Raw genomic sequence first — 12,592 nt, 5'->3', positions numbered from 1 at the left:
CTTTTTTTCTCATTTCCTTCCATCTCTATCACACATACTTTCCTCTTATTCCTTTGTTCTCCTTTCTGTCCTTACCTCCTCCACTCTATTCTTCTCTCTAGCCTTGTGATATAGTGTCTGTTGCACTATGAATATTTTTTATCTTTCTATTTAGCCTCCCATCCACACCGAACAGCTACTGTCCATCTCCAAATGTTTTTGAAAACACCCTTCCTTTGACAATGCCAGTCTCCTTTTGTAGTTTGGAAAGAGGTGTCTGAGCTTTTCAAAAATGCTGACATGTGACTGTCAGCTTGTCAGCCTCTCAGATATTGCCAAAATACTTCTACCTGGCAGCAATACTAAGAGGCCAACCCTTTGTTACCTCCAGGTCTCCCTGTGAGTGCCTGTTTTGAAAATCAGTGTACTGGACAACACAATAAAGGTGTTGTCATTTACATGTTTCTCTTTCTCTGTTGTCAAATCAGATTTTTAAACTCGTGTGGCGCAATTGTTGCCAACAGAAATGGAAAGAAATAGAAATACTCAGTTTTGTTCATATTAAACACATATAGGTGTGAACATTAAACATTAAGAAACTAGAAAATTCTGTGTGTGAAGGAACATTTATATACATGGTGTCGTTTTGAGACAGATAAAAGAAATCAGACCTGATTGGACTTGGTTTCAATCCATACTTTTTGCTGAGCTGACTTCCACTCATCACAAACACCTATACTTCCTCAGGCCTCCTTTCTTGATGCTACTTCCATTGAATATCATATTTGAGTGAAGGGTGCCATGACAAAACCACAGCAGTACACTCATTAGACAGGAAGCCAAAAGATTTTTTTCCACATTTGTTTTTATAGGGCTAACACATGCAAGAAACACTGTGCTCAAACAGTGTGACATTGAGACAATGTAAGAACCCTCTAAACTCCACAGCGCATTAAATTAATATGACATGCATTATCGATTGTTCATGGTTGATCAATAAACAATGTGCACACTATGATTTACCCGCCGTGGGTCTTCCAGTACCTTGCTTTCACTGTGAACTGTCATAACATTTTCCTTTCAGAAATGTAAGTTTCAGTTTAGAAGAGCAGGAATAACAGTTTAAAAAAATAAATTAATAAAATTCCAACAAAAATGACAGCAGCTAGGGATGTAAAAGACCATGACGAAAGCTCTGGTAGCGACACGTTCAAGTATATTGAGTTAGACCAAAAGGGACTGCATTAATCAAATTGGATTGAGCAAAAAGTAATGAAGCTCACCTGTTGAATTCTAATGAGTTTGGTTTTCCTATCATTATATTGAGAGTTTTCACAGTTAGAATCAAAAATAGCTTTATTTGCCAAGTATGCTTACACAAACAAGGAATTTGACTAGCTTTGCTCTCAGTGTACAAAATTAAAGATATAGTTTTACATTTACGTATGTACAAGCCCTAATGAAACAATTGAAGCTAATATATACAAGTCTGTGTGCATAATGGTGCAGTTACAAGGAGTGCAAAGATGCTGAGATAAACTTGAACAGGATAACAAATGTAATGATGTGGAAATGTACATGAGGTATTTAAAAACAGTGCAAAGGGTCATATGAGCTGAGAGGTTATTCCACAGTGATTTTTCTCACAGTATTTAAGTTAAAAGCAAGTAAAAAAAAATAAAAAATTGCAAAATGTGCATTGGTGATTATTCTGACACTCTGTCACCGTTAAGAGTTCATCAGAGTGACAGCCCGGGGGAAGAAACTGTTTCTGTGTCGGGTTGTTTTGGTGTGCAGTGACCTGTAACGCCTACCAGACGGGAGGAGTTTGAACAGTTTGTGTCCGAGATATGTGGGGTCTGCAGCGATGTTACCTGCCTGTTTTTGACCCTGGACCAGTATGAAAACAGAGATGGGCACAATTATTATTAGTAGTAGTAGTAGTGGTATTAATATTAGTAGTATTAGTAGTAGTATGTGTCTTTATGCCATGTGAACAAGTAGGTATATGATAGGGAGATCTGAGAGAACATACTGTACTTAACAAGAGAATTAAAGGGACAGTTCACCCCCAAATCAAAAGTCCATATTTTCCCTCTTACCTTTGTTGCCATTTATCAGTCTAGATTGTTTAGGTTTGACTCTCAGAGTGTTAGCGATATCAGCCTTAGAGATGTCTGCCTGCTTTAAAAAATAATGGAACTAGATGGTACCCATTTTGTGGTGCTCAAAGCACCAATTTATTTAGTTATCTAGTCTTTCCAGAAATCATGGCCTGGTCATTTAGGACAAACCACAGACCTTGTAGTGAGCAGTTACATGCAAGAATGATTTTCTTTCTACCAAACTACATCCACCAACAATATCACTGCTCAGAAGCAGGCGTGCATCCACTACCAGCTCATATGGCACCATCACACATAGCTTAATAACATTACAGGTCAACCGATGAGGAGACCATGTTTACATCTTGTGCTGCCTTGAGCACGAGCCTCTCGTCCATTAGTAGATGCATGCTTCCTTCTGCACGTTGATAGGGTTGGCAGGTTGTAGTTTGGTAGAAACAAAATAGTCCTTACATGCTACTGCTTACAACAAGGTCTGTGGATTATTTTAAGTAACTGGGTTATGATTTCTCTCGGAGGAGACACCGCTGTTGAGTTTTTCAAATGTATTTGTGTTTTTTTGTGCTTTGTGCACCACAAGCTGATCTAGTTCTATTATTTGAAAGAAGTCCGACATCTCCCAGCCAACATTGCCAACAAACAGCATCTCACACCAAAGTAATCTAGACTGATGAATAGCACTACAGTTAAGAGGTAATACATGAACTTTTGATTCTGGGGTGAACTTTCCCTTTAACACACAAGCAGTCTTGAAGATTTTACTCATCTTTATATTACACTTCATAGCAATTTAATTACTGTTTATGCAAGGTTTGTGGGTAATAATCGGTATATTTGCAAATTTGAAATTGAATAACGTTTTAGTATTAACTAATTTTCCAGTTGATTTTCAAAAGCAGGCCTTCAAACTTGCTTTAAACTTGAAAAAAAAGACCCACAATGAGCCAGTTTCATGCAAGGAAATATTTTTCCTCCTAATATTTCCAGTGTGACTCATCTTGCCTATGACAGATTTTTGGAGTTCGTGAGGCATAATTTAACCAGTGATACATTTGAATGTAGAACAATAGCCTCCTCTGCCACTGTGTTTCTATGACAATAATGAGAAAAAGAATCATCTATGACTGCGGATAAACACTGATCAATGAAAGTAAACATTTACAAAGCTATAAGGCACCATGATGAGACTTCAAGGAGGATAGTGCATGGCGTTTGCATCACAAACAGCTGTTAATCATCTCACAGCATAGTGTCAAAAAAAAGCATTTTTAAAAATGTGGACATAAAACCAATTAGGGCTTAATGTCTGAAGTCAATTGGAACCTTTTTATTCAGCAACGTATTGACAGATAACAGCACAGCTTTTTTGCTTTTGTTCTTTATTAGAAAACAACACTGTGTATAAATTACTTGTGGGATGTAAGAGAATTATTATTCTAGTGTTCACCAGAAGAAACTCCCAGTGGTAGAAAATGAGGAACTATAAACCTGGTGGCAAACAGTGCCTTTAATAAGCCTGATAATAGTTATCCCAAATTTATTTTTTACTGTTTGCTGTCTTACATGATTAAAATCTCTGCTCCAATTTGTTTCTAAAATGAGAGCAGAAACTGGGGCCTTGCAAACATGCCAATTTTTTTTTTCTTTCCACTCAGACACACGCACGGATGCTCACACACAATATAGTCTCACAAACACATCGTCCTCCTTGCCTCTCCATGGCCAGGAGGGATTGTAATTCAAGTGTTGTCCTAAATAGTGTTGCAATGATTTGAGACCCAGAGTGATAGGGAACCTGTTGCCTCGGGCAGAGTCTCTGCTGCTCCTCTACATGGTGCGAACCATTTTATACAGTATGTCACCATTTTCTTTCTCTTAACTACAGTTCTCCTGTTCACAGACTTGCAGCATTGTCATTGAAATGATGGATTGGGATCATTTTTTGTTTATCTTGCGTGCTGTGTGAGTAAATCACATTCGCTGTCCTGCCCCTGGTAGTTGAGTTGCTGCCATGACAATATTTTACATAAGTTTTTCTGTATTTTCTCTATTTCCCTAAACAGTTAATTAGGGAATTAAATTTAAAAAATGCCCATTCATTCACAGATGAAGCAGAACAACCCCTGAATAATTCAATCATCATAATGGGCCCAGAAAAGCGTTACCTGTGGCATTTTCCATAATGACAGCAGGGCCAATGACAGCAATTATTACTCCAGCAACCAAATTGAAATGCTTTTATTGTCCTATTGAGATGTTTTGTCTGAACACATCTCAAAATCTTATAATTGCTGCAGTAAATTGACAGGGTAATGTATTAGCATTTGAAGTTTATTTGTTGGAGGGTGAAATGTTTTTTTTTAACTCTTATTTCTTTGTTATATTCATATTTGTCTAAAGCATGAAGTGGGCTGAATAGCTTATTGTTGTTACGTGACATTCAGCCCACTTCTCGCCAGACAACACATGGGGTAGACTAGCAGCTTCTTAATGACTAACTTTCATCAATCTGGTTAATGGTGGCGGTGACTCTGAGGACTGTGAAGAAAGGTGACTCAACAGTTTCACAACAAAAAGGCTGCTTAGCGAGCGGAGGCACAGTTTGTTTTTCAGTAGTAAAGTGTGGATATCAGAATTTAGGTCAGTCGATAGTTGTTTTGAAATTTTTTTTACCCCGGCCATTTTGTGTCAAGATCTTGTGCATTTTGAAGTATATTAAACTGTGTGTTCACATCAACATTATACAGCACCTGCTCCAGCTGCTGTTGCACCTATATAGACCACCCCTGGCACATTTTAATGAATCTTTAATTTTCCTTAATCACTTGCAGCATGTGTCATGATTAGATATTCATCTCAGTGTTCGTGTTATCCATAGACCCTTGCTCCTCGTGACATTCCATCTGTCTCACTATACTGGAGCGAGATATCGGCCTCCTGCGCCGTCACTGTGTGTGTGCAGTTCTAATGAGCTGAGAGTCCTGACAGGCTTTGCCTGTATGTGTCTGTGGCTTGGCCCGTCAGTCCCTGCTAAGAGAAGCAAAAAAAAACCAGCTCAGCTGAGTGTGCGCAGCCTGTCTCTAGAGAGTATTTTTTGCATCAATAGGTGTAATGATATTGCTCCAGATTTAGTTTTGAATGGGTATAGTATAAGCTGTACTGTATGTACACCCACCTAACTTTATGACAGACCTGTGTTGAGAAGCAGCAGTCTGTCAAAGTTGGTATTTCAAATTGAATCTGATGATATTATCAGTTAAAAGACAAACATGGCAAACTTTAGTCTATCCCTCCATTATCCTCTGGCAGGCTGAGCAAGGCTTTTCAAACGTCCTTCTCCCCAGCAACATTTTCCAGCTCCTCTGTCGGGAATTCCGAGGTGGTTTCACAACAGATGAGATATATATTCCCTCAAGCGTGTCCTGGGTCTACCCCAGCGCCTCTTACCAGTTGGACATGCCAAGAAAACCTCAGGACTCCGAGGAGGCATTCTGATAAGATGCCTGCACAACCTCACCTGCCCCCTTTCAATGCAAGGCGCAGTAGCTCTACTCCAGGTTCCCTCCAGATGTCTGAGCTCCTCACCCTATCTGTAAGGCTGAGCCCAGACACCCTACGGCAATCCTAAAATATGCAATTATCCAAATCATTGATGGAGAGAGGGGTTTTATATTTATTATTATATTATTATTTAAGAAATTAATGGTTATGATTTCTACCTCTATGTTGTAGTGTTGCAGAGACACATACATGTTTATGCTGAATATCTGTCTCAATCTTTAAGCAACCAATGATAATGAAAGAAATGTACCAACATAAAGTTACAGTGTTGATGATCTTTGTTCAGTACACGAATCTGGGAAGAGAAGCCAACCCAAAACCAAAACAAGTTTAAGACATGTTAGACAGAACACACTGCATCACTCTGATGCTACACAAAAAAGCTCCTAAAAGAAAGCTTAAAGAGGTAATAACAGGTCTGTAACATGAAGGTCTTCTACAAGTGTTGGTTTGTCAAAATAATTTGTTTGTAACATTTCTGCAACAACAGATTTGTTTTTCATTCGATAAATTTCCAGCATTTGTAGTTCGTTCACCTTCAGTGTAGATGACACAGGAATTTTCATAGTACTTAACAAAAAGCTAGCAAACTTCCTGTCTTTTCTATGGGGGCATTGCCTTTAGCCATAAGCAGCATTTCAACACCGTTAACATCTGACTTTTTAATGCAATGGGAATTGCGTACGATCGGCATTCACACCCGGGTCAAACAACTCTGCAGTAGACACGGGTTTTTAATCGCCTCCAAATCCGATTGGCATTGATGGGAATGCAACACCCTGGTGAACGCTGTAATTTCAGCTCTTTAACCAGCGAGATGCAATGACGCTCAATCACTAATTACCGTCCGTTTCCTCTGAAAGCAGTGCTAAAGCATGGATCCAAGCTTGAAGCTTGAAAGAGAGACTGAATCCGTAAGTGATATAGAAATAGAAGAAACCACTGAGAAGTTTTCAAAGACCTCTGTTCCTGCTGCTGCCTACTGTTTACCTGTTCTCCTGCCTGTCTCTGACATTGCACGGACACAGCACACAGCAACAAACTACCCCCCCGCAGACAGATACACACACACACACACACACACACACACACACACACACACACACACACACACACACACACACACACACACACACACACACACAACAGCTGACAGAAAGGCAGACTCATGCAGTGTTTTCTGGCAGTGGGAATACAGTATTTAGCAGGTTTACTCTGTCTGAAAAACCTGCTTGCACGAGGTACTTTTGGTGGGAAAGTGGTATTAGAGATGCTTAAAACTCCAGGGGCCTCATTTATGAATCATGCACTCTCAGTTTTGTGCATAAACCATGTGCAAGTGAAGTTAGTGTACATCTGGGCATTTTTAGAGTTTCTCAAAGGGTGGTTAGTGTGAGAACAAATTATTTTAACAACAAGGAAATATTTAGGGTTGAATTCAATTAACGTTGAGCTCCCTTACTTCCTTGTTGATATTTGCAATGCCTCTGACTATTTCAACCTTTTTTATTGTGCTACATCACAGAGCAACTGCAGCACCACACGCAGATCTCCAAAATGGCTCTCATGAATCCAAACGATCTGTAATGGCATTTAATTTGAATTTTTTCTGCATTAATGATGAACTTTTATGCTTCAACTCCATTATTCACAACCGAATTGATTCTTCTTTTATGTTTCAGCTGTTAAAAGTAGTGTCACAATTAAAATGTAATTGCTCTCTACTTTGTAGTGGTCCAACCTCAGACAGCTGAGGACCACTCTCTGAGGCCTGTCACTATAATTGCAGCTATTTTTTCATCTGTGGATGACACTGAAGTGGTGCTCTGCCCCTCAGGTTTTTTTTTTTGTTTTTTTTTTGCAATGAGAGGTCACCATCTCTTCAAGGTCACTGTAATAGTTTAGACCTCCACATCCTTGTCTGTGACCCCAGTGACAACATATCATAGGGTTCAAACCGAATGGTTATCTCCGGGTCTGAAAAATGAACCCAGTGCAAAAGTGCCATAAACCTGCATTCTTTGTAATGGGGAGCAACAGGTTGATCATTGATGAGAAAATGGCCCTTCTCACTTGATTTATTACCTCCTTAAATATTTTCCTCATGAGTTTATGATCTCAGTCACTAGTTTCCACTCTTCTTCAATAAGGCATGTTGTTCATTTTGTAAATTATGGTCCCATTAAAGTTAAATGGACAATAAATCAGAGTATGCTTGTGGGCGGCAATGTCCTCAGATTCTTAGTCAGATCCACCCACAGCTCTACCCTCTCATCCAAATATGGTCACTAGTGGCTCCAAAAAATCAATATGGTGATGGCTGAGGTGCCAAACTCAATGCTTCAAAATACAGGACTGTGTAAGGATTGGGATCCCTCAGGACCCAACCCAAATCTTGCAGGAGTTGGCAGTCAAAATGAGACATGTCGGTCCCAGAGATTGATTAACGTGAAGGATGGAGTCGCCAACAAGTGACAAGGAAAAAAAGATAAAAGCAAGACATTACAATGCAAAAGAAAAGCAAGGCAAGTCAGACATTTGGATGAATTTCTCAAGAATATTACAGATAATGACACTGAATCCCAGAAAAACCATCATAGCTGCAAATAATGAATGTTATCATGCACCAGAATGTACGTTTGCTACTACCGCAGCAAAATCACGTGTTTTCCCGGTGGGACAGGAGAGGACTCACGTTATTGGTAAACTGTTGTGTGGGTATGTACATGTATGTATGGAGTGTTTGCTAATGTGGTAGCTGTGGTAGCTGGCACACACCCTGCAGGAATGGGCAGGAATAGATTACACACTCTGCAGGAGCAGGCTGTAATGGTCAGAAATCCAGTGGGAGTGGGTAGGAGCAGGATTAGGAAAACAGTCCCACGCAGGGCTCTACTTCAAAACAGTAGACCACAAACCAATGTGTGGCATCGTGGTGGTTACATTTACTTCTTATGTACCATTTATGATTCAAACCCATCCCTGTGAAGGAAATAATCATTCTCATCATTTTATTGTTGTGTCTCGTCACCCAACTGTCATCCTCACTCTCTCTCTCTCTCTCTCTCTCTCTCTCTCTCTCAACATTTCATCCTTTTTTTCCTTTCTTTCCCTCCCTCGCTTTCTGCCCTGTTTCTGTTCACCAGGCTGTGTTTGATGTGGATAAGACAAAAGGCCTGACTCTGATAGAAGTATGGGAGGGGCTCACTCCAGAGGATATCAAAGCATGCACCGGCACCGATTTTGAGGTAAGTAACTTAACAGTTTGGCTACAAGCGCTACATTTCATTTTCTAACCTCAGCTATCATAGACACGAGACATCTCTCTTTCTTTCTTGTGATCTGTGTGGTGTCCTCCAACTTCTAGGTGTCTCCCAACCTGAGGTCCATGCAGCAAATCTAGAGGATCTTACAGTGGATCTGACAAGTGTTTTTGCTTTGTGTGGCACTCATTTCACTTCTCTGTGATAAACAACTGCCGATTAGAACAGCCTGAGATGGTTCAAATATGCATACAAATGGTAATCAGTCAATATCAGAAATCATCACTAATATAAACTGAATGGGATTCACCAGAGCCACATGAATGGTTCTTTTGAAATCTAAATGGTTAAGGAACATTACATGGTTGCTTATAACACCATTAAGTTATTAATTTTTACTAATGTATGTGCAGCTATTACCAAATAATCCATCTGAAAATGACAAAAAAAAATGGAAATATTCTTTGTATGTTGTCAAAGAAAAAAGTAACTTGTACTATGAACAAAAGTGATCCAATTACTTGAATCATATTTGCTACAGATCAACATTGAAGTTATGTAGAGAACTGAAATGTGATGAATTCAGAAAACAAAAGTGTGCTACAGGTCAGGTTTTTCCTATTCAGCACAGAAGGGAATATGTTTTTACCATAGATGTTTAAACTTAGTGCTATGTCACGAAACAAAAAAATGTCCTTCCATCCAATGTAAGATATATTTTAGTTTGTATCCATTTGGAAAATAATGATGTGAAAATAAGGGTCTAACTGAAACATGTTTGTAATATTAACAGCTGCCACAATGTCAAACTGTTTAGTGACCTGTCTTTTTTTCTTTCTCAGCCTCATATTTTTCAGAGTTGGTGCACATTGCATACATTTCAGCCAGAAAATATGAAGCCTTAACATTTTGTACACTGGCATGTGCTGTCCCCTTGCCTTTGTATATACAATAAAACACAGCCTTGTGTGCTGACTGAAACAAATGGAAGTTCTTTGGTCTAAATCAGGATTTCTGGATGAAAAGTATCTTAAAAAGCAACAGTAGTTGGCTTGTGTGTTGATACTATTCATCAAGTCGCACAATGCTCGAAAGCAAATGGCTTCTGACACTCTACAGGTTAGAGCTTTCTATATATGGAGAGTGTGCTTGCATTGACATTCTTGATGTGATTTCTCCACTCGAGTAGAGAGGCGCTACCATTACCTGAGGGCCATTACATAACTGGAGAATTCAGCCAGCGGGCTTTCAGGTTCAAGGAGATCAACTGGATTGGATCATCAAGCAGAAAAATGGAAGAAAGTGACAGGGGCTTTTGCCACCGGCTGTTGATGTTAATCCAGCACATCTCTTCATGAGTCAAACTAGGGTGGTACCCTATAAGCCTACATTTAGTTACCTATTTCTCATGCTGTTACTGAAATGCAATTAAAGGGGGATTTAAACAAACATGGCAGGCTTTGACACAAAAAAGTTTCAACAGGAATGTTGTAATAACTTGTTTTTTTGTTACAACTGAAAACACCAGTAACTGCTCTGCTCAGAATATAAATCAGTACAATAAGTTGATTGAGTATGGTTAGCATTATGTGCTACCTTCTGTACATCGTGGCTGTTTTGGACTTTCATGTTGGTGGAAAGCAATCTTTAACCCTTTTGGGGGCACAATTCTGGGTACAGTTTTGCTTTTAGACAGGTTGCTTTGCAGTTTGGTAGGGTATGAAATTTGATTTAAAGTAATTTGCAGGTCGGAGTAAGTATGTCAAACAGAAAACAGTATGGAAACATTTATTTAGCTGTTTCTATTTTTTACATTATACAGTTCAGAATTTCTAAAAAAAAAAATATGTTTCAGTGTCACAAAAGATCTACAAAAACCAAAACCAAAATAAGATTTGTAGTCTTATTGAGGTTAGGCAGGACTTGACCAATTAGATTCGACTATAGTAAAATTCTTAGTGAGGGATACCCCTATTCATTCAATTCAGGCAAGGAAACACTTGATCGATCACCTGAACAATGCCATAACAATTTGGATACTGTGTACCAATGTGCTTTATGATTTATTACTGGCTTCTCTGGCCGTCTCTGTCCTTCCACAGACTCTTGCATTGGTTAGTTTTTGTACTGTATGTAAGAGTCTGCTTGGGCTAGTTCCTTCTTATTTGTGTACATACATGCGTAAAAACCAAAACCAATATGGCCTGTGCTTTCACAATATTGTCTTGATGTTTGCACAGAACTTGGCAAAAAAGCTTTTAAATATGCCGCCTCCTCTTCTTGGAATAAATTACAGAAGGACCTGAAATTTTCTGAGCTGACTTTTAAAGGATTGAGAAAATGGCACTCATGGTCAATGTGATAGCTAAACTACTTCTAAATGAAATTGAAAAATGCACATATTAATGTATTTGACTGTTTTTGTGTTGTGAAGTTGTGCTTGCTCTTTGTCATGTGTGACAGTTGTATTTGTCTGCTTGTATTTCTTGTTGTAACGATGTTTCTGCTGCCCCCTTTGACTGAACGGTGTTACTTTATTTGTCTGAGCTGCCGTGCGTAGCTACAATCCTCTTGGAATGATCTGGTGACATAATAGCATTCGTAGTCAGAATTTATCATAGATGTTAACAGTTGGATTTTAAAACTATTATTCACATAATAAACATCTAGTTATTTGTGCTCAGATGTCAAATATGGTCTGAAAAATCTACAGAGAAGTCTAGAATTTTGATTCTGGAAAAGCATGAATATTTTCAGTGGAAAATGTTTGGGAACTCTCTTTTGGCCTTTCCATTTTATCCGCCCGATTAGGTCTGTTTCTCCGGAGCATGGTTATTGTTTTTTCAGTTGTTTTCAAAAATGCTGATCCTTTATGGATGTGACCTCCAAACTATGGGCAGATTATGGGACAATGGGCCCTTGGGCACAGATATACAAAAGGCCCCACCTCCTCTCCTACATGGCAGCAAGACACAGACTTTGAGGTGGTTTTGCATCTCTTTGCAGTCGTTATGCACCCTTTTGTTGTTTTGTGCCTGTTTGTGGTCATTTTGTGTCTCCGGTTAATCTTGTATCTCCTGGTGGCAATTTTTTGCCTGTTTATGTTACTCTTGTCTTTTATGGGGTTGTTTTGACATTTCAGAATTGAAGGGCAGGGGGCCACCTGACACTTTGGACTCCTTGGTCTATACCTGTTAGGAACAAAAGTAATCATAAGATGATGCGCAATACTGATAGTTATTCTATATCTTGGCAAAGCATATTATTTGACAGTCAGTCTGTACATGCATGTGTCCTCTGATTATGCATGTTGGTTATGTGCCAGTATTGTTTTTGTGTGTCCACAGTGGTTCCCCCCATGTCACTTCTCCTCAAACAGAAATGCAGAAACACAACCAAGTTGGAAATGGACCAAAAAACAAAGCTTGGCAAAGCCGAAGACAGTCACCCAGGTTTGAAAAGGCTGCCATGAGGAAAGGAGGTATTGTGATGCATACTTAATAAATATACCATTTTTGGTATGTTCTCCATCTTGTACATTGTGACCTAGTTTGTTGAATGGCTCATTTGAAGGTGCCCAGCCACAGTGAATATGTCAGTTATTCATTGTCACTGTCATATCAATTGCAGTGCTAATGAATTACTGCCACATGGCACACTGTC

At 39.1% G+C, this 12,592-nt stretch overlaps 1 protein-coding gene across 1 annotated transcript in view; it reads left to right on the top strand.

Moving 5' to 3' along the window:
• The window catches only part of oxct1a (3-oxoacid CoA transferase 1a), a 58,179-nt gene extending 48,265 nt beyond the window's left edge, over positions 1-9,914 (top strand). Inside the window, exons 16-17 of the mRNA XM_042488990.2 lie at positions 8,813-8,914; positions 9,034-9,914. Of these exons, the coding sequence (XP_042344924.2) occupies positions 8,813-8,914; positions 9,034-9,069 (138 nt within the window). The 3' untranslated portion in view covers positions 9,070-9,914. The remainder of the gene's footprint in view (positions 1-8,812; positions 8,915-9,033) is intronic.
• The last annotated feature ends 2,678 nt before the right edge of the window (positions 9,915-12,592 follow it).

Source organism: Plectropomus leopardus, chromosome 4 (genome assembly GCF_026936395.1).
Source record: "Plectropomus leopardus strain MGB_pleo_1.0 chromosome 4, ASM2693639v1, whole genome shotgun sequence".
In the NCBI taxonomy this organism is placed as follows: domain Eukaryota; kingdom Metazoa; phylum Chordata; class Actinopteri; order Perciformes; family Serranidae; genus Plectropomus; species Plectropomus leopardus.
The sequence above is the reverse complement of the archived record's forward strand: the minus strand, read 5'-3'. Positions and strand labels throughout refer to the sequence as shown.